The sequence below is a fragment of the Eleutherodactylus coqui genome, chromosome 12 (assembly GCF_035609145.1).
Source record: "Eleutherodactylus coqui strain aEleCoq1 chromosome 12, aEleCoq1.hap1, whole genome shotgun sequence".
In the NCBI taxonomy this organism is placed as follows: Eukaryota; Metazoa; Chordata; class Amphibia; order Anura; family Eleutherodactylidae; genus Eleutherodactylus; species Eleutherodactylus coqui.
This window is the reverse complement of record NC_089848.1, coordinates 89881583-89904861: the sequence shown is the minus strand read 5'-3', so window position 1 is coordinate 89904861 and position 23279 is coordinate 89881583. Positions and strand designations below refer to the sequence as shown.

Genomic DNA, 23279 nt, shown 5'->3' with positions numbered 1-23279 from the left:
CTCGACCGTGGACAGGGTCGGATTCCACTGCGACCTCCCTCGTGCGGAATCCGATCCGCCTGTTGACATTGAGTCTTAATGGGGCTGTTCTGACTGTGTGACCCTCAGACCAGAAGAGGCCATTTCCCATAAGGGAATCTAGGCAGAAACCTGTCGTAGGTCATCTACATTTAATATTTAATTGACTGCAGCCTGTCATTTCCTGTTATTAGCCATTTCAGGCTGACCTTGGTGTTCTAGGGCAATAAAAATACTTTTAAACGGGCCGAAAGTTACCCGAATAATCACACAAACGAGCGATTACAGGTGACTGGCATCCTGTGTAAACACAGGACCCCGATAGAGTAAGTAAACGAGAATTAATCACTTGTCGTTGCTTGGTTTTTAGTTGAGCTAAAATCCGAGCAACCATCGGCCCAAGTAAACAGGCAGTCATTCATCTATGAACGACCGCCTGTTGACTGTGAATGGAGGCGGGTGGCCAGAAGTGATCTCCTTTTGCTCCTCCTTCACTCGGTGAGTGATGGGATGGCTCTCCCGATGTAATAGTACCCTGACCTATATGCTGAAGGCTTTGTTCCATTAAGTATTGACCAGGTGAGAATTTAGTATGGGTCAAGTTGGTAGTGGCATTACCCACTGGAGCATCATGGCCTCTTAAAGGGGTTTTCCCATGTAAAAAAATTGGGGTCTGACCAATGGATCCCCCATAATCTCAGAACGAGGGAGCCATCCACTTGAATGGATGACCGCTGCCTCTTCATTCGCTGTCTATGGGAGTGCTGGAAATGGAGCTATATCCACCATACAGTTCTTGGTCACCTTGGACATGCTGGGACTTTCGATGGGTTGTGGTCCTAGTAATCCATCATTAACCACCATTGAGATAGGTGATAATGGTTAGCGGCTGGAATACTTCTTTAATGCCTATGGCCAATCTGCTTCCTACCGTTCAGTCACTTTTGTAGTTTGTGGATCTTCATTAACCTGAATTTTCTGAATCGGTAACATCTAATTGTTTTCCTTTAGAGTCCTCGGAAGACTTGACTATTAGGTTTGCTATATAATCATTTGAGAATTAGCCGGTTGAGTATGAAAGCATTAGGACTTGGCGCCCTTCCCGAGTTTCTTGGTCCAGATGGTCATCCCCCTATTGGAGACATTTGAGCCGTTTCCAGATTAGTTAAAATCCAAGATGTTGAACACATTATGCAGATATGGCACCTGCAGACGAGAACTTGGCATTTCAGCCCTAGCTTAAACTGATATTATCAAACCCTTGGCATTCATGGAAAAATACAATAAAAGCATTTGGAAATTAATATTTCCATATTTGCACAGCCGCTCGGTGAGGCTGATTTGCACATTGCAGATGGTCAGCTGATTTGATTTGTTTGGACAGAGCCAACCTTGTCTAAAAAAATGAGAACAATATTCTAACATTATCCTCCGATCATCCGCATTAAGGAGAACAGAGCTGAAATGATGGCAGTTTATATGCAGAATGGAGAATGCTACACGAAGCGGGCGCAAGACTGCAGGTAGAATGGTGGCAAAGCTGCCAATGAGCGGCAATGATGACGGGAATTGAAATGAATGTCACTATTTTCCATTATATCGAATTATCGTAGTGGCTGGTGACGAAGGATAGGGTCCGGGGAAAAAAAGGCAACATTTTAACCATTCACCTGCCATTTTCATATCTGTGCCCAAACAGACGTATCTCCATACAATGCTAAATAATAATCCCAAAGTGCCTAATTAATACTTTCCTGCAGTGCCTAAATAACGCCACCATATAATGAATGCCTAAATAATACTTCCATGCAGTATTCAAATGACGCCATATAATGTGTGACATTAGAGGATTAGTCACTGTTCAGCATCTCCACCTTCTTCTCACAAGATGGTTGGAGCCGTTCTCATGGCTCTTCCATTTGGGCGTGACGATATTTGGCTGGCCGTGTCACAGCCACAGTGTGGCCAAAAATCATGTGAACAGGCGTTAAAACTCCCGTCCGGCTAGTATGCACCGAGCCCGCGGGGAGACAGTTTCCACCCCCTCTCTGGCTCTCGGCAAGGAAATAGAGCGGGAGCTAGTGTGATAAGCTCCCATCCCCTCTCCGCTCCTTGCCGGCTGGCAGCAATGGGAGGGGGCAGGAGCTTAGTAACTAGCTCCCGCCCCGTCCTCTCCCATTGCAAACAGCCGGCAAGGGGCGGAGAAAAGGAGGGATGGAGCGAGAAAAGGGGGGTGGGAGTTTAGTAGACACGCTGCTAAACTCCCTCCTGTATTCCGCCAGGAAGATAGTTCCTAAACTTTCTTTCCTGGCCAATGTAAAAGCTGTGGGAATACGTATATCTGCAGGGCGTGAAAGCGCGGCTTATGTACGCTTGTGGGAATGAAGCCTCAGGAACACACTTTTACACTTGCAACTTCTTGAAAAGTCGTCTGTCGTCTGTCGTCTGCTAGTTGTATTTATCTTATTATTACACCGGTACACAAAGTAACACTTTGCCTTCTGGCCACTTACTAAACATCAAATTTGGCCATAACTCATCGCATTGGCAAAATGTAGTCCATTACCCACTCTTGGGCATCAGTATATAGGCGTCACTCTTCTTTTTTGGATGGGGCGGCAGAACCCGCTGAGCTTTCTGCTCCAGCAGAGGTTGATGTTCAGCTCTGGCTCAACAGCAAAGTGTGAGTGGCTCCTTTTACAAGGTACTTTCTGATTACTAAGGAGAGGAGAGTTACTCTTTTTGTGTCAAAACGCCATTAGAGAACCCTCTACTTTACATCTTCAGAACTATAGTACCACAAATGCCTAAATAATACTTCCATGCAGTGCCCAAATAATGTCGCCATATAATGCCTAAATAATACTTCCATGCAGTGCCCAAATAATGTCACCATATAATGCCTAAATAATACTTCCATGCAGTACCCAAATAATGCCTCTGTATAATGCCTAAATAATACTTGATAAGGATCAGTGATCCAGGGATTATTGAATTTGCCGATTGGAGTCAGGAAGGATTTTTTCCCCCTTAAATGGTAAGAATTGTCTTCTACCTCATTTTGTTCCCTTCCTCTGGATCAACATTGTGTGTGTGGGGGGGGGGGGAGGAATTTTTAGGGAGTCAATTTTTATTCCGTACAAATAAGCAATGGGGCCTGGGATTTATTCAGTTGTGCCCTAAAATCCAACGGGGGGGGGGAGGGGTGGTAATAGGCTGAACTGCCATCTGCCATCTCATGCCTAAATAATACTTTCAGGCAAAACCCATATAATAAATGCCTAAATACTGCTGCCACATAATGCCTCAATAATACTGCCATACACCACAGGGCGAGTGATTGGTTGTAGTGGTCACCTGTGCATTTGGGTGTGTCTCTGCTGTAGTCATATAAACAAAGCCTATTGGGTGCTGAAATATAGAATTAAAAAAAAAAAATCTATTTTATTTCCTAGCTTTACAAACATAACGTTCTCTCGGACATTCCTCTGGTCTCGTACTTGCCAACTCTTCTGGGGGAAAAAGGAGACTACCTGGATTCCTGGAAGAGCTGTCAAGTTTTCTAAGTGCCTGATCCTAACTTAATCCTCCCTTCTTCTAGTTCCTGCTGTCTTCTTCAACTCTGGCACCACCATCCTGACGCTGGGGCCATGGAGGGAGGACTGCAAGTGCAGAGTCTTGTCTGAGTAGTCTGGGATTTGTGTTTGATTAGGGGTGTGATGGAAGGGGCCGATGCTCTATTCAAATGCTTTACGTTGGGGGCGTGTCCTATATAAATGGATGTATCTTAAAGCTTAGGCTAAGGAGAAAGAAAATCACATTTTTGTGCAATCGCCATTAGATTATTCTCTGTTCATTCTGCCTCTAAATCCGCGGTTAAGCTGAGTATTTCTGCCACGGTTTTGATCTTCCATTTGCTGCAGAATTGGCCCTTTTCGTTGAGCAACTCCTAATGTGGTTTCCCAACATGGATTCGGTGCGGAACCAAAGTCAAGAAGTGACATCACTCCTTTTTTTTCTGGGTCTAGAAGAGTACCGTTTCTTTTTAGGGAGAGCACCAGGAAGCTGAGAGGGGACTTGTAAGGCCGTCCATGCTCCTCTGGGAAATATGCAAATAGAGAGATGGAACAATACCTCCACAGCACCACCTATTGGAAGGCAACATTCCTGCAAGTCAATGTCAGACCTTTTTAACAAGCCTTGTAACAATGACTGGGAATTATGAGCCAAAGCCAGAAGGCAACCATGCGCAGATAGTTTCGGGATGATTGTCCCTCATTGGTGTCAGCAGGTTTCTGACTTTTCATGCTGTTTGAAGGATCAAAACTACTAGTGATCTATCGTCAGTATAGATCACAAATAGCAGACCAGGGGAGATGCGCTGCTTGGAACCCCCACCGATCAGCTGATAACAAGCTGCTATGGACAGCCAGGACTGTCAAAATGTCATTTGTATCGCAGTGATCCTGTTTGGTATTGCAGCTTTGTCCCATGCATTTCAATAGGAGAGAGCTGCAATACCAAACCAGGCCACTGCACTACGGACGACATTTTGACAGTTCTGGATGTCCATAGCAGCTTATCAGCCGATTGACAGTCACAAGTAGCGTACCCCTGCAAATCAGCTATTGGTGTCTGATCATGAGGATAGGTCAATCCAGTGTCGGACGTCGTCTGACATTCAGATTTCCCTGCATAGCTGCGATGTCAGGCGAGGTCCGACACATATTCTCTAAAACTATGCAGGACAGCTCTCCGATGTTGTAGGCTGTTCTGCATATGTCTATTAGGGCCGTATGATAAAAGCACTGCGTGTATTACGCAGGGTTTTACCATTGTGTGGGCCGGCTATCACTGTATAGGGCAGTGCGGCTAGTTTCTTCTTATTTTGTAATTCCTTGCTCTGTCTCATAGCAGCGTTGCGTATTAAGTGAGACATGATGTCTGTCCTTTATTCTTTCTCTCCTTTTATGGTTCACATCTGATTTTTGGCTTCAAAATCTGCATTAAAAAAAACTTGCACCCTAAATTATGTCATCGGCTAGCTTCGTCCATCACCATGGCTTCCTCCTTTCTAAGGGCCCATCCACACAGGTGTATTTTCTGTCCGTATTTTCTACTTACTGAATACGGAATCATTGAATAAAATTGGCGCATTCAGATGTGCATTTTTTATGCGCTTCAAAAAAATGGCAGCATGTCCTATTTTGGCCGGTATCACTGACCAACATCATCTGTGAAAGTCTACGTGAGCGTTAAAAGACACCGTGAAAATAAATGTCGCATTTCGCATTCACTGTGCTGTTTACACGTTTTCAGAAGACGGTGGGAGAAAATGACATCGGTTGGACCTTCTTGCGTGGTTTTTTTTTTCTTGCGTGAAAAACCCAGTGAATATGGATGCAACATGGACATAAAAAAATGCGTATTCGCACCAAAAGCACACATGACTGTTGCGTAAAGTGCTGTGGGATTCGCACAGTGTTTTACCACTGTGGAACCAGTGGTGAGCTGGCCTATTTTCACGTATGGCGGCACGTCTCACGCACGCTGTCATGCGCAATCTTCCTGGTTTCTTTTTTTGTTTACATTTCCCACACTGCCGCTTCGCAACGCGCGTATAAACGCTCCCCGTACACAATGTAATAGCGCATGGACAGTGTTGAGTATGCACGCATAGAGAACAATGGACACTCTGGCATGTAATACATGGCAAAATAGAACATTCTGCATTATTTATTGCATGCGTATGACACGCAATGAATATTTGCAAATGTGAATGGATGAATGAAACGAAGTGTACTTTTACGTATTGCATGTACTATGCGGTGAAAGTACGTGAACATGCGCCATGCGGTCTCGCTCTGCTATGCTATTACTGGGGTGTGGGAAAATATGTGGGCAAAAATAAGTAAAAAGTAAAGAAATTAAAATAAAAGTCGGGGAATGGTCCCTTTGCCCTGGAGGATGGTGTTGGTGTGGCACTCTTCAGTGCTGGTGTGACAGTGGCAAGAAGGGACTCCAGGAGGCAAGGAGTTAAACGGTTAGTACTCCTGTTAGTACTCGCACTTCTGCCTCCTCGCCGCACTGGATGTTTTTCTCCCCTGCTCTGGTCTTTACTCCCTCTCTCTTCTCCTGTCTCCCTCTAACTGCCAACTGCCTCTTATGCACACTTGAAATTATCTTCCCATGCGGGCTCTGGTGCTGCTAAGCAACCAACACACCAATCACAGGCCTGCTATCTCCTGACTATCCTGTCCTCCAATCAGTAAGCTGTTTCTGGATGTTACTTAGGCCAGTGAAAATCATGGAATGGGCAGCCAATCAGGAACGCTGCAGGTTGTCAGGCAGATTATGTAGTGAGTAACAAGCCTGCAATGAACATCTTAAAGACATACACACACATTTAAATAAAAGTAACCACATTTTTATTGTAGTGCCCAACTCTGTGCCACTACAATTACCATAAAGCATTCATGGGAGAGCCATTGGCCCGTTCAGGGGATGGTTAGAGGTGTTTTACTGATGCCCTCTGGCCGGTTGGAGGTTCCGTCACAGATCCGGAAGAAAACTGCTGCATTGAGCGCTTTTTTTCTGTCCAAAAGCTGGCCGGAAAACAAATGGACCCCATTATAGTCAGTGGGGTCTGTCCGGCGCTGTTCGGTTCCGTCCAGAGACTGGGCCGTTCAGCCGCGGAGATTCCACCTTCCTGCTTCTCAAATGAACCAGAACCCGGGCGCGGATGTGAACCCACCCTAACTAATAGGGATTGTCTGGTTTAGAAAGTCCATTTTGAAAGGCATTTGTGGCCAAATTTTAGTTAATAAAGGGGCGTCTTCTGCTCAGGATCCTCATCTCTTGGTCAGAGTGGAGAGCGGTTACCATGAGCATCTCTCTCTCTGGAGGACCCGAACTGTCCTGTATTATGCAGACAACCCATTGATGTGTATGGACACTGTGTAATGCTTCATTTCTCCTGTGGGGGTGATGCAGAGAAATTAATTAACACTTGGGCTCCTTTTACATGAAGCAATTTATCGTTCGCACGAGCAAACGATTTTTTTGAACAATAATTGTCAAAGGGTCCTTACTGACAGATTGCTCCACAGATTACAGCTGATTGCTGGAGGTCGCCTTGTAATCAATATATTCTTAAGGACCCTTCTAAGGGCTTATTCCCATGGACGTAAGCGTAAAACGATGCGTGGATCGTGCAGCTTTTTACCACCTTCGGAACCGACTGACTGGATCAATTAAGATCAATGTACTTGTAATACGCAGTGAAATCGCACTCGTGGGAATGAGCGCTAACAAGTAGACATTGTCTAAAGGCCCATTTACACGTAACGATTATCACTCAAAATTCGACCAAAAATCAGCGATAATCCTTACATGTAGACGTGGGCATTGTGCACACTCTGCGTTTGAACAATGATTTTAAGATGAACTTAAAATCCATCATTCAGTCGCAGAGAGATAAAGTATCTTTCAATAGACCGCATATAGTGTTCTACATGGGAGTCGGGAGATTACATTGTAACCTGCTGGCAGCCCTGATGAGAACAATGCAGCTGTGTGCACAGCTGAGCGTGTAATTAATCACACGCTGGGCTCTCCAAACAGTTCCTGAAGGCCCTTTTACATACAAATGAAGATGATAAAATGTTAATGGCCATTAACACTTTATGCAAAAAGATTGCTAAAATTTTCAATCTTTCAATCGTTTGAAAGATTATCTTTGCGTGTAGGCCTTTAACCCCTTGAGTGGCGTGCCCGGAAATTTTCTGGGATGAACTCCACTGCCCATATTCCGGGCTATGTATCACCATGGGAGCTGCAGAGCACACTGCCACAAGCTGTGGCATTGTGCTCTGCCTGCACAGACCCACAGAGAACCAGTGCAGGACTTTGAAAAACAGAAGCAGGAAGATATTGCCGATCTGCCAGCAATCTCCCGCTTCTGAATTCAAACTCCTGCACTGGTTTGATTACAGTTTGCCATAGAGACCATCGGCTTGTCAGAAGCAAGCCAATGGTCTCTATGGCAGGGAGAGCTGGTGCTTGGCTGTCAGAGGACAGCCAGGCACCAGCTCTTACAGCAGAGATCAGAGAAAACCTCCGATTTCTGCTGTGTTAACCCTTTAAATGCTGCAGTCTATGTGACTGAAGCATGTAAAGGTCTGTCACCATCGGAACCCCGGAATGTGATCATGGGGTCCTGATGGGTCACTGTGGAAGCCCTCTAAAGCAGTGTTCCCCAACTCCATTCCTCAGGGACCAGCAACAGGTCGTGTTTTCAGGATTTCCTCAGTCTTGCACAGGTGATGTAATTATTGTCTTCGCCTCAGACATTGCCACAGGTGTTCTTACCATATGAGATCCTGAAAACATGACCTGTTGGTGGTCCCTGAGGACTGGAGTTGGGGACCCCTGCTCTAAAGGGATAAAAAAAAAAGGTAAAAAAATAAAATAAAAACAAAAACACATGTCACCCTTTACTTTGTAAAAAATTAAAAATAAAATTACACATGTGGTATCCCTGCATCGGAATTACCCAGAGGAGGAAGTTAGTACATTATTTAACTCCCTAATGACACCGCCCCTTTTTTTTCTTCCCCCCCGTTTAAAAAATCATAACTTCTTTATTTATCCATCGACTTCGCTGTATGAGGGCTTGTTTTTTGCGGGACGAGTTGTATTTTTCAGGGGTGCTATTTAATGTACCATATAATGTACTGAAAAACTTTTACAAAATTCTAAGTGGAGTAAAATGAAAAAAAATGACATTCCGCCATCTTTCAGTGTGTTTTGTTTCTATGGCGCAAAAACTGCAACAAAAATGACTTGATAACTGTAATCTATGAGTCGGTACGATTACTACGATACCAAACTTGTACAGTTTTTTTTTTTGCTGTAATACTTGTATTTTTTTTCAAAGACATTTAATTTTTAAAAATTTTCTGCTGCATCTTCTGCGCACAATAACTTTTTTATTTTTCCGTCGACTTACTTGAGCAAGGGCTCATTTTTTGCAAGATTTACTGCTGTTTACGTTAGTGCTAATTCAGAATACATACGACTTTTTGATCGCTTTTTATTGCATTTTTTTCTGGGAGACAGGGTGACTGAAATGATTTACATTTTTTTATTATAGATATGGCAAAAGGAGGGTGATTTAAACTTTTATTCCTTTTTTTTTTTTAAAGAGTGAAAAAGTTGGGAAAAAGAAAAAAAACTATTACAGTTTGGTATTGGTATAATCGTACTGGCCTGTAGAATTACTTTAATATATTATTTATACTGCTTAGAGAATGCAGTGAAAAATAAAAATAAAAAACATGCCAGAATTACAGATTTTGTTAATCTTGCCCCTAGAAAAAATGGAATAAAAAGCGATAAAAATGTTACATGTTCCTAAAAGATAGATAAATGAAAACTAGAGTTCATCCCACAAAAAACACGGCCTTCTAGAGCTCTGGCAGTGGAAAAATAACATTAATACGGCTCTTGGTATGTGGCGACAAAAGCAAACCTTTAAGAAAAAAAAATGTTTTAAATGTACAAAAATAGCAAAACATATAAACACTGTATAAACTTGGTATCGCCGGAATCGTGTGACTGAGAGAATAACGATATCACATTGTTTATTCTGCATGTTGAACGCCGTAAAAATGAAATCCAAAAAACAAATGGCAGAATTTCTTTTTTTCCACCAATCTCCCTACAATTTGTTTCACAAAAGTTATGTAATACATTATATATACCCAAAAATGATGCCATCAAAAAGAACAACTTGTCCCGCAAAAAACAAGCCCTCACATGGCCGTGTCAATGGAAAAATGAAAAACTTATGGCTCTTGGAACGCGACTGGAAAATGAGTTGAAATTAAATGATTGGCCTATTTAAAAAACCTGCCCTGGTGGGTCTGACAGGGGGGTAAGAAACCCGCCACTCAAGGGGTTAAATGGAACTTTTTAACCCTTTAATGCTGCATGATGTACAGATATTGTAGGTTGTAGGTTTGCGGCTTGGTGGATCGGCAGTCTGTGACAGCTGACACCCACCCGCATATGCTGTACAAACAAGACCCCACCTTCCCCCCAAAGATGGCGGAATTGCATTTTTTTCCCATTTCACTCCACTTAGAATCATTTAAAAGTTTTCCGCAAACAACAAGCCCTCATGCACATACATTAATGGAAAATAAGAGTTATGATTTTTTTGAAAGTGGGGAGGAGACACCCAAAATGGGAAAAGGAAAAAAAAAAGGGGGCTGCGTCACGGGGTTAAAGGGACCTGCCACCCCGATTCATGGCAGACTTCTAGCACGTTCTATCCATATGATACTAATTACTGCTTTTACTGTTTTAGGGGCTGAAGAGTCCACAGGAGAGCGTCCATGATCTGAGTCCTGTCGAAAACTTCCAGATTCCAGCAAAGGTAACAGACTTCTTCCACGTGTTTAATGATTCTAGTCCCCCGCTTCATGAAGAACTGCATTACAGAGGACCCTCTGCTCTCCGACACAACTGTGTTAGACTATGTTCACATCTACATTAGCGGGTTCTGTTTCCTGCTGCGTTATGGGAGTAAGAAAGGAAAATTCTTTGGCTGAACAGATCTGTTTTGTGCCGAACCGACCCGCGCCGAATGGACCGTATTGATAAACTGGGGGCTCGTTCGGGTTCTTTGGGATTTAACAGGACAAACAAGTCCTTCACGCAAGACTTTTTTTTGTCCAGCGTTTCCTGCCAGATCTGTGACGGAACCTCTGAACGCAGAAGTGGACATACAATAATTTCTAAAGCCTCATTCCTTAGACCTTAGATTTACTATTCGAAATATAGCAATTTTTTTGCACAAATTGCGCCTGACCGCCGTCTTGCATGCTTTGCACCACATTTACTATGTGTTTTTAGACACTCTCGGACATTTCTTTTGAATCTTCCATAAAAAAAGGAGTTGCCTAAGTTATGCCAAATTGCTTCAAATTGTTGGAAATTTTGCCAAAATTTTGACACAATTTTAACCCCTTAATGACATGGCCTATTTTGGGCTTAAGGACGCAACGATTTTTGCCGGATTTTCTTCTCCATTTATCAAAAGTCATAACTTTTTTATTTTTCCGTCAACGCGGTCGTATAAGGGCTTGTTTTTTGCGTGGCGAACTGTAGTTTTTATCGGCGCCATTTTTGGGTACATAGACTATATTGTAAAACTTTTATTATTTTTTTATGATAGCAGAGAGAAAAAACGCATCAATTCTGCCATAGATTTTATTTTTTTTTACAGCGTTAATCATGCAGCATAAATGACACAATCCATTTTTTCTGCGGGTCGGTACGGTTACAACGATACCAAAATTCTAACATTTTTTTTAGGTTTTTCCACTTTTCTGCAATAAAAACCTTTTTTTTGGAAATCTTGTGCAACTTATTGTATGCGTCGTTACTGACACGTCAATACCAAATATGTGGGGTTTTAATTTTTTTTTGAAACCTTTTCTTGCTAATATGAGAAAAAGCATAAAAAAGGGGTTTTTTTAAAACTTTTTTTTACATTTTTTTTAATTCATTTTTTAAATCTTTTTTTAACACAATTTGTGTCCCCCTGGGGGACTTACAATACTGCCCTGATGATCGCTGTGATAAGGCATGGCAGGGCTACTGCCCTGCCATGCTTTATCACTTATACAGCGATCTCAGGCACTGGCAACACAGGACGCCAGTGTCTGGTGTCCTGTTGCCATGGCAACAGGCAGGGTATTCTGCGATTATATCGCGAGAGCCCGGCAACTTCACAGAGGGAGCGCGCTCCCTCTGTGAACCCTTCCCATGCTGCAATCTACTTAGATCGCGGCAGGGAAGGGGTCAACAGCGGGGGGCACATCCCCGATGCACCCCCGCTGTTGCAGCAGGACGCCGGCTGTGACTGACAGCCGGCTCCCGCTGCGGGAGAGCGCGAGATCATATGTGATCTCGCGCTATCCCCAGGACGTAAGTTTACGCCCTGGAGCGGAAAGGGGTTAAACGTAAACTGAGCCAACTAATAGTATAAATGTAGATTAGATATTCGTAAAATTCGACAGATTTACCATACAAGAACAATTAATCATTGGAATGATCAAGCGATGACCGAGTCATCTGCCTCCAGAGGACATCAGTCTACACGCACAGATAATTGTTTTGATTTTGGCATGGTTTAACTCCTTCAGTCAATCATTGGTCTATCAGTGGAGTCATACTGCCCATCCCAGGTCTGCGGACAACTGAGTGATCGCTATTTACACGAAACAACTGCCAAATGATGATTTTTATGCCCGCAGAAAGTGAACAACGAAACAATCAGCGAACAAATTATCATTCAGTTTCATGCTGTTCGGCGATTAATTGAATCCTGATCGTTCCATGTAAAAGAGCTCTTAGTTTACACCAACTTTTAGACCGTATTAGTAAATATGTCCTTTCTCTATTATTCCTCTCGGATTTGTATAAATAAATTGACAATTAGGTGTTACTGTTCTCCTTTCTAGGGTTTGTTTCTGCACAGTCTGTTACTATCTAGTTAGTACTCAGACCCAATGCCCAATTCTCAGTTTATTCATACAATTCCAGGAGGAACAACAGAGGGATGACACACTGCAGGTTGACGAGGATGCTCCAGATTTATTAATTTATGGGACATGCACACATTTGCTATAAGAGAGGAAGTGAAATGTCCTGGTTGTCCAAGACAAGAAAATATGACATTCCGTGTCTTAATTCATCACTATTTTCAAGATCTTTGCTTGCTGCCAGTGAATGGAAGCCTTTTTTTTTTTAACTTTCAGTAGCTAAAATACCCTTTCTGATCTTGTCCTGGGCTTAAAGGCGGTGTCCAAGCTTCTGTTGTTGAAAACCTGTTTGTCAGGATAGACCATCAGTAGTTAATGGCTTGGGGGCGCCGCTCGGGATCCCCTCCGATCAGCTAGTTTTTGGCACCGCCCTTAATGTGGGCTGTGCTGTAGGCAGAGAGCAATGTCCGTATTGCAGCATCCTGGTTTGCTTCTGCAGCCATGGCTCCCATTAAAGTCAAACCAGGAAACTGCAATGTTTTGCAGCAGTGCCAGAAATCAGTTGATCGTCAGGAATTCAGAGCAACAAACTGCGGCCAATTTGCTACGGATTACTTATCCTGAAGATAGGTCATCAATAGTAAAAGTTCAAACAACGCGTTTGAAAGGGTTGTGCTAAGATGGCATCCCTTGTTCGTGTACCCCAGTCCGGCATATGAACAGTGCCACATCTGTCCACAGGTTGTGTGTAGTATTGCGGCTTATCCTATCTACTTTAGTGCGTTATATGGTTGAATTATCCTAGGGGTGTCCTAGACTGCAGTGATATAATGTCGCACACAGCACAGAGGGTCTTAGGCTGCAGTGATATGTTGTCGGACACAGCACAGGGGGTCTTAGGCTGCAGTGATATGTTGTCGGACACAGCACATGGGGTCCTGCGCTGGAGTGATATGCTGTCGGACACAGCACAAGGGGTCTTAAGCTGGAGTGATATGCTGTTGGACACAGCACAGGGGGTCCTGGGCTGGAGTGATATGCTGTCGGACACAGCACAGGGGGTCCTGGGCTGGAGTGATATGCTGTCGGACACAGCACAGGGGGGACTGGGCTGGAGTGATATGCTGTCGGACATAGCACAGGGGGTCCTGTGCTGGAGTGATATGCTGTCAGCATATGGGGTCCTGTGCTGGAGTGATATGCTGTCAGCATATGGGGTCCTGTGCTGGAGTGATATGCTGTCAGCATATGGGGTCCTGTGCTGGAGTGATATGCTGTCAGCATATGGGGTCCTGTGCTGGAGTGATATGCTGTCAGCATATGGGGTCCTGTGCTGGAGTGATATGCTGTCAGCATATGGGGTCCTGTGCTGGAGTGATATGCTGTCAGCATATGGGGTCCTGTGCTGGAGTGATATGCTGTCAGCATATGGGGTCTTGTGCTGGAGTGATATGCTGTCAGCATATGGGGTCCTGTGCTGGAGTGATATGCTGTCAGCATATGGGGTCCTGTGCTGGAGTGATATGCTGTCAGCATATGGGGTCCTGTGCTGGAGTGATATGCTGTCAGCATATGGGGTCCTGTGCTGGAGTGATATGCTGTCAGCATATGGGGTCCTGTGCTGGAGTGATATGCTGTCAGCATATGGGGTCCTGTGCTGGAGTGATATGCTGTCAGCATATGGGGTCCTGTGCTGGAGTGATATGCTGTCAGCATATGGGGTCCTGTGCTGGAGTGATATGCTGTCAGCATATGGGGTCCTGTGCTGGAGTGATATGCTGTCAGCATATGGGGTCCTGTGCTGGAGTGATATGCTGTCAGCATATGGGGTCCTGTGCTGGAGTGATATGCTGTCAGCATATGGGGTCCTGTGCTGGAGTGATATGCTGTCAGCATATGGGGTCCTGTGCTGGAGTGATATGCTGTCAGCATATGGGGTCCTGTGCTGGAGTGATATGCTGTCAGCATATGGGGTCCTGTGCTGGAGTGATATGCTGTCAGCATATGGGGTCCTGTGCTGGAGTGATATGCTGTCAGCATATGGGGTCCTGTGCTGGAGTGATATGCTGTCAGCATATGGGGTCCTGTGCTGGAGTGATATGCTGTCAGCATATGGGGTCCTGTGCTGGAGTGATATGCTGTTGGACACAGCACATGGGGTCCTAGGCTGCAGGGATATGCTGTCGGACACAGCACAGGGGGTCCTGGGCTGGAGTGATATGCTGTCGGACACAGCACAGGGGGTCCTGGGCTGGAGTGATATGCTGTCGGACACAGCACATGGGGTCCTGGGCTGGAGTGATATACTGTCGGACACAGCACATGGGGTCCTGCGCTGGAGTGATATGCTGTTGGACACAGCACATGGGTTCCTGCGCTGGAGTGATAAGCTGTCGGACACCACACAAGGGGTCCTGCACTGGAGTGATATGCTGTCGGACACAGCACATGGGTTCCTGCACTGGAGTGATATGCTGTCGCACACAACACAGGGGGTCCTAGGCTGGAGTGATATGCTGTCGCACACAACACAGGGGGTCCTAGGCTGGAGTGATATGCTGTCGCACACAACACAGGGGGTCCTGGGCTGGAGTGATATGCTGTCGCACACAACACAGGGGGTCCTAGGCTGGAGTGATATGCTGTCGGACACAGCACATGGGGTCCTGTGCTGGAGTGATATGCTGTTGGACACAGCACATGGGGTCTTAGGCTGCAGTGATATGCTGTTGGACACAGCACATGGGGTCCTAGGCTTGAGCGATATGCTGTTGGACACAGCACATGGGATCCTAGGCTGGAGTGATAAGCTGTCGGACACCACACAAGGGGTCCTGCACTGGAGTGATATGCTGTCGGACACAGCACATGGGTTCCTGCACTGGAGTGATATGCTGTCGCACACAACACAGGGGGTCCTAGGCTGGAGTGATATGCTGTCGCACACAACACAGGGGGTCCTGGGCTGGAGTGATATGCTGTCGCACACAACACAGGGGGTCCTGGGCTGGAGTGATATGCTGTCGCACACAACACAGGGGGTCCTGGGCTGGAGTGATATGCTGTCGCACACAACACAGGGGGTCCTAGGCTGGAGTGATATGCTGTCGGACACAGCACATGGGGTCCTGTGCTGGAGTGATATGCTGTTGGACACAGCACATGGGGTCTTAGGCTGCAGTGATATGCTGTTGGACACAGCACATGGGGTCCTAGGCTTGAGCGATATGCTGTTGGACACAGCACATGGGATCCTAGGCTGGAGTGATATGCTGTTGGGCACAGCACAGGGGGTCCTAGGCTGCAGTGATATGCTGTTGGGCACAGCACATGGGGTCCTAGGCTGGAGTGATATGCTGTTGGACACAGCACAGGGGGTCCTAGGCTGCAGTGATATGCTGTTGGGCACAGCGCATGGGGTCCTAGGCTGCAGTGATATGCTGTTGGGCACAGCGCATGGGGTCCTAGGCTGCCTACTACCAGTGCTTGGTTTGCGGAGTCATAAATGACCTGTCTGAGTTACTGAACATCATAGAGTGGGGTCTGCTGCTTGGGACTACCCTCAGTGGTTGGAATAGAAAACTGCTCTATAAGAGTAGCTCCCATTCGGGTAGACCAAATGCTGGCCTTGTAGCTATAGGACGGCCCTTCATGTGAATGACCGTTCTACGGTTAAGGGAAAATATCATGCTGGCTGAGGCTTCCCACAGTCAGGGACTCAGGATGATCAGCTGATCGCCCCAGGACCCACACTAAAAGGGGTTGTGTCTGTTGTTGCAACGCCTTTAAAACTTTTTGATCTAAGCGTTATAATTTAATGGTGAGGGTGTTTTATCCAAATGTATGTGACCCGATACATTTTTTTTCACTCCACACAATAAAGGAATCGTAGGAATAAAGTTTGGGTTTCACGGAAATATGTGGCGCGATTAGAACAAGTTTGTACGCCATATAACGACTTCAAGCGTTAATCCTGCTGGAGATTTCTTTTCCATTCAGCTCTTTCAGCAGGCGGTCTGTGCAGAATTTCTATCAGCTCTTGAAAGCTCTGCCCGCCGTTCGGTTCGCGCCGCATAATGTAGCCGTTTATTTATTTATTTTTAACCATAAGTCTTTGAAACTTAATTGTATTCCCTCGTTTTTAGTCTTAGCAGGCAGCGATAATTAGTATTTGTCATCCGGGTGCCATCATTAGATATGCAGCAGCGCTCTGCAGATTTGCGCTTACTTGCCTGCGGTAAATAAAGGGATTGCGGCGACGTTAATTAATTTGACAGAAGCTGTCGTGCTTTTATTTATTTTTTTTCTTACCCTTAGTGGAAATGTGATTGCTGCGAGTCAACACGCTGCAAATATCAGCCATGCGAGCGCGCCATTCTCTGGGATTTTGGCTCCTTTATATGATAATATTCTACTATTAATACTTGTTGAATTCCTTTAAAGCGGCTTCAGATCTCGTCTCGCGCTTCAGTTATACGTTAGACTGCGACTAGAGGACGGATTACAGACTTTGCAGAAGACTGGTAGTACCGCTCCCAGCATTTCTGAGGAGTATCTTACCACATACAGAGGGATACAGGGTGCTAAAAAAATCGCTATTAATGCGCAGAAATATTCCTAGAACTTCTAAAAATGCTGCTTGTACAAGTGAAGACTTGGAGGAATTCTAACTATTTGACATCACACACCGAACAGAAGGTTGTGCAACTTATTGGGAAGATATGTGGATTCAGGTGACTGCAGACTAAAACTAATGCGCAGAAAAGTGTCTGTTGTAGTCGGTTGCACAAAGCATCCAATCAGATAACAGATCTCCTCTTGTAACCTGCATTTGGGAAATGCAAACAGCAATAATGCCGCCTTTTCTGCCCGCATGCAGTGAGGCTGCCGCCTTTTCTGCCCGCACGCAGTGACGTTGCCGCCTTTTCTGCCCGCACGCAGTGACGTTGCCGCCTTTTCTGCCCGCACGCAGTGACGTTGCCGCCTTTTCTGCCCGCACGCAGTGACGTTGCCGCCTTTTCTGCCCGCACGCAGTGACGTTGCCGCCTTTTCTGCCCGCACGCAGTGACGTTGCTGCCTTTTCTGCCCGCACGCAGTGCCGTTGCCGCCTTTTCTGCCCGCACGCAGTGACGCTGCTGCCTTTTCCGCCCGCCCGCAGTGACGCTGCTGCCTTTTCCGCCCGCCCGCAGTGACGCTGCTGCCTTTTCCGCCCGCACGCAGTAATAATGCTGCCTTTTCTGCCCGCACGCAGTAATAATGCCGTCTTTTCCGCCCGCACGCAGTGACGGTGCCGTCTTTTCCGCCCGCACGCAGTGACGGTGCCGTCTTTTCCGCCCGCACGCAGTGACGGTGCCGCCTTTTCCGCCCGCACGCAGTGACGGTGCCGCCTTTTCCGCCCGCGCGCAGTGACGGTGCCGCCTTTTCCGCTTGCGCGCAGTGACGGTGCCGCCTTTTCCGCCCGCGCGCAGTGACGGTGCCGCCTTTTCCGCCCGCACGCAGTGACGGTGCCGCCTTTTCCGCGCGCACGCAGTAATAATGCTGCCTTTTCCGCGCGCACGCAGTAATAATGCCGCCTTTTCTGCCCACACGCAGTAATAATGCCGCCCTTTCCGCGCGCACGCAGGGACGGTGCCGCCCTTTCCGCTCGCACGCAGGGACGGTGCCGCCCTTTCCGCGCGCACGCAGGGACGGTGCCGCCCTTTCCGCGCGCACGCAGGGACGGTGCCGCCCTTTCCGCGCGCACGCAGGGACGGTGCCGCCCTTTCCGCGCGCACGCAGGGACGGTGCCGCCCTTTCCGCGCGCACGCAGGGACGGTGCCGCCCTTTCCGCGCGCACGCAGGGACGGTGCCGCCCTTTCCGCGCGCACGCAGTAATAATGCCGCCCTTTCCGCCCGCACGCAGTAATAATGCCGCCTTTTCCGCCCGCACGCAGTGACGGTGCCGCCTTTTCCGCCCGCACGCAGTGACGGTGCCGCCTTTTCCGCCCGCACGCAGTGACGGTGCCGCCTTTTCCGCCCGCACGCAGTGACGGTGCCGCCTTTTCCGCCCGCACGCAGTGACGGTGCCGCCTTTTCCGCCCGCACGCAGTAATAATGCTGCCTTTTCCGCCCGCACGCAGTAATAATGCCGCCTTTTCCGCGCGCACGCAGTGACGGTGCCGTCTTTTCTGCCCGCACGCAGTAATAATGCTGCCTTTTCTGCCCACACGCAGTAATAATGCCACCCTTTCCGCGCACGCAGGGACGGTGCCGCCCCTTCCGCGCGCACGCAGGGACGGTGCCGCCCCTTCCGCGCGCACGCAGGGACGGTGCCGCCCCTTCCGCGCGCACGCAGGGACGGTGCCGCCCCTTCCGCGCGCACGCAGGGACGGTGCCGCCCCTTCCGCGCGCACGCAGGGACGGTGCCGCCCCTTCCGCGCGCACGCAGTGACGGTGCCATCCCTTGGAGATGACGTTTCAGCATACACACAGAACCACGGCTCCAGTCATACAGGGGGCACAGGACCCACGGTGCCATGATCGGGGAGCTCCCAGCACACAGCACTCCTCTGCTCACACACTTAAATGGGCTATACCAGAATTACAAGGTGTCTCTAATCCACGGGATAGGGGACAATTTGATGATCAGAGGGGGATTTACTGCTAAAAACCGGGGTCCCGTGTCTCCGTCACTTCGGGGATGCGTCTCTCACCTGCAGTGATGTCACATTGCATTAAGTGATGGTCATGTATGTGCGGTTGGGGCTGGCTGAAATACCCAAGTGTTTGCAACTTGGCAGTCTTCGGCAAACCCACATAGTATGAATAAAGTGCCAGCGCCCGTGTGTGACCAGCGCTGCATTCAGTCAGGGGGTGCAGTAAGCCCGCAGTGAGGAGGATGGAGGAACATGGGACCTCCATTCTTGGGCTCTTGTGGATATGGACTAACTTGTAATTCTGGTACAACCCCTTTAACTTATTCCCTTATTCCCCAGGTTGGGGGATGAGATAAAATCTTGAAATGATCCTTTTAGGGTACAGTTGTGTGTAGCGTAAATGCTGTAAATTTTCCGTATCATTAGTCATAGACCCCAGAAAACCCCAAAATCTCATCCATGTGCTGCAGAAAAAATCTGAAAACCCTGAATTGACTTGCTTCGGACACCAAATTTGTAGCATTTCCAATTGTGCAGCGAATTTTCAGTAAATCTACAGCATTTCTGCATCTGAAATCTTGTGCAAAATCTGCACTATATGCTGCCTTTTTTTGCCCCTGGGGATTGACTGCTGATTTTCGGCTGAGGACACATCAGCTGAAGCCAGCGGAGACGATCGTAAACGAGTTGGAATTGTCCCAGCGGTGTTTTATAAACTGTAGTTGAAGGTTGTTCTTTGTAAAAACTGTAGAGGGCGCTGCTGCACCTTTTATTTTGTACATACAGTTTCCCATAGTCATAGGAGCATTGCAGTAAGTTCTAGAAATACTTCCTACATAATCCAGAAGGTAGTATTTAGTGCCACCCTATCTAGTGTTCCGGGTAAACCCTTTAATCATATGTTAGCGGATGCTTCGTGAATGGAGGGGATTTCCTGGGAAAAAATGCTCCTTTATTAGATCCATGAAGAATAAAATAAACCTTCATATAAGAGTGAATGACTGTTTAGATGGCTGTTGAATCTATAGTCAATCACTGATGCCCTCACTCATCTTTTGGGTTTGTCTTCATATTAAGACCGTTCCATAATGTCCATTGTGATGCTTGCCTATACCATTGCAGCCTCAGTGCTATGCTTTATTATGTGATGAAGGCTCTATGACATCGCTATGTGCTTAATATCTCCTTTGTTGTCCCCAAGTCGTTCTCCTGGACTTGTACCATAAAGGGATTGTTCCATAGAGCTGCTTTGCTGCAGCTCCATACCTTGTGCAGTGGCCTCGATTGGTACTGCAGGTGGAGTCTCATTCACTTCAATAGGACTCGACCTGCAGTACCAACCCCAGCCACTGCACAATGTATGGAGCTCCAGCAAAACAGCTCGTAGTGAGACAAGCCCTTTAAATCGTAAGGAAATTCTGTTAAATAAAATTAGGTGACCTGCACATGTCCAGGATCCGCAAACCACATCCAAACCCCACTTAATAAGTCAGAATTATCATCCATTTAAGTTATCCGACGATGGTGGGCCACAGATTGGCCGACATGTTGTCCATACTGTCCAGAGGGGTTGTCCAGTTACTTAACAAGTACCCGTGGCTTTAAATAGGAAATCAAGCAGTATTTCATGTCCTTGCCCATCCAACACTGCAGCCCCACTGGGTCACCCGGTCTCTGTTGATAGTGGAAGTCAGGTGATGACTGCCTGCCAATCAGAGGACACAAGTCTGAGCGCTGTCCAATTTGACGTGCATTGCCGTGTCCTATTTCTTGTACATGCAACGGACAGGATAGGACGTGCCACGAATTGTTTTCACACGGACTATCGGACTCCGTGACCAAACCTCAATGTGCATGTCCTCATAAGCTATAATGGAGCTGTGTGTTGTCCGTGGATTAGCATGGACCACGCACGTCTTAATGTACGCTAGTGTGGAAAGAGCCTAAGGGGTTCTGAGGTAGCAGTCCCAGCAGGACCCTAGTGCCTGGTGGGGCCCAAAATATTCTCTGCCACCGAAGAAGGTATCATTATTTTATAAGTGACACATGGTGGGTGGGGGCCCTGTTGTAGATTTTGCATTGGAGCCCAGAAAATTTAAGGTGCAACCTTCTAAGTTATGGTGCCTATAGGAGAGGTCCCACTGAGTCCGGGGCATCATTTTTATACTTAAGTGGCGCCCTGTTCCTTGGGAAGTCGGCGGGCGGTCAGTCAGCATGATTCTTCACTCAGTCCATGTGTGCGCACTGCCAGAGAGAATAGCGGAGAGCTGGCTGACCGCCCGCTGACTTACAGCGCAGGTACAGGGAACCTGGCAAGTATAAAACTTACACCCAGACGTATCTTTATAAGTACCGTGGCCTGGTTTATGATGCTTATAGGTGACAGGTTCCTTTGAAACCGAGTTTGTGAGCTCGAACATTCCGTCCATTCTGCAGACGGAATGTTGTAGAGCAGGAGGAGCTGAGCGCACTGATATATAGTTTTATGGGGAAACGTTCAGTCCAGTGGGCGGTCCCATCAGTGATTGACGGCTGTCTGTGTAGGACTCTCAATCACTGATAGCTCCGCCCATTGGACTGTTCAGCTCAGAATGTGCAGTGATATAAATGAATGTGATACAAGTTCTACTGAATGTTTCCCCATAAAACTATATATCAATCTGCTTGGCTCCTCCTGCTCTTTAACATCATGCCTGCAGTTTGGGCAGCATCCTTTTTTGTGGTAAAACTTATTGACTCGACTTCTACCCGGGTCGGCTAATACTCGAGTATGTACAATACGTAGATGTTAGTTTTTCACAGAATGGGTTGACCTTCTGTGTATTTTCTGTTGCTGGGATGAGGAGGAAACACAATATTATCTGTATGCACAGACACGTATCTCATTTATAGACGGTTTGAGCCTCAGGAATAGACGGGAAGGGGAAAACTATATAAATTTGGTATCATCGGAATTGTACTGACCCTTAGAAAAAACTTGTCATGCCTTTTTTATCTGCAATGTGTTCACCGTAAAAACAAGACCCCCCCCCCCCCCCCCAAAGATGGTGGAATTGCGTTTTTATTTGTTTCACTCCACTTAGATATTTTTTAGTACATTATACGGTACATTAAATAGGACTACTGAAAAAATACAACTCATCCTGCGAAAACAAGCCCCGAGACAGCTACATTAATAGAAAAATAAAAGAGTTATGAGTTTTTGAAATTGAGGAGGAAGAATTAAAGCTGGAAAAAAAGGGCCACGCTCTTGAGAGGTTTAAGGGAATCTGTCACCAGAAATTACATTTTAAATCTGCCACCATAGTGTAATAGAGCATTATGCCAGCAGGTCACATGGTTCTGCACAAAAAAGCCATTTAGCATTTACAAAATTCTTATTTAGTTGTTTTCCTACTCAGCCTATCACCGAGCCCCTTGAGTTGGGCAGTCTGAGGGGCTTTAAAGCCCGGTGTCTTTGGTAAGTCGGGTTGATTCTCTACCAAGCGCCGAGCCTACCATCAAGGCTGGATGACTTTTTTGTTTACTATCATAATAATGTTTAGCTGCTACCTTTTGATGGATTATACCTCTGATGAATAATGCAAGGTTCTTGGTATATAATTTGATCAAATTACATTGGCCCATCTACCAGCGTCCAGGTGACCCTCTGTCCCTCCTACTGGACCACATAAATGGTATCCTACCTTCCCCAGTTTTACCTGTAGACTTAGTCCTAAAAGAGGACCATTCTGAGAGGTAGGTACCCATCTGGTGTTAGCGTTAAGACCCATCTGAGAGCTTGATCATCTGGATGTTGGTAGATGGGCAAATGTAATTTGATCAGATTATATACCAAGAACCTTGCATTATTTAATGTGGTTAGAGTATTGATTTATAGGTATGTATACCTCTGATAGTAAATGTATTATGAGTGCTGTTGCCGTTTTTTGGTTTCTGATTCTATTGTATGTTGCAGCCGTGTTTTAATGTGCACCTATAGATTTCTATTGGGAACTGCTGACCTATTTTATCATTTTTTTATACCTCTGATGAGACCGCAGTAAGCGAAGGGTGTTGAAACGCGTAGGGT

General features: G+C 46.5%; 1 protein-coding gene across 2 annotated transcripts in view; it reads left to right on the top strand.

Annotated features, from left to right (window-relative positions):
- The window catches only part of VPS50 (VPS50 subunit of EARP/GARPII complex), a 185871-nt gene that overhangs the window by 3854 nt on the left and 158738 nt on the right, over nt 1-23279 (top strand). For both annotated transcript variants that reach the window (XM_066585550.1, XM_066585549.1), the window contains exon 2: nt 10391-10459. In XM_066585550.1, coding sequence (XP_066441647.1) covers nt 10391-10459 — 69 coding nt within the window. The remainder of the gene's footprint in view (nt 1-10390; nt 10460-23279) is intronic.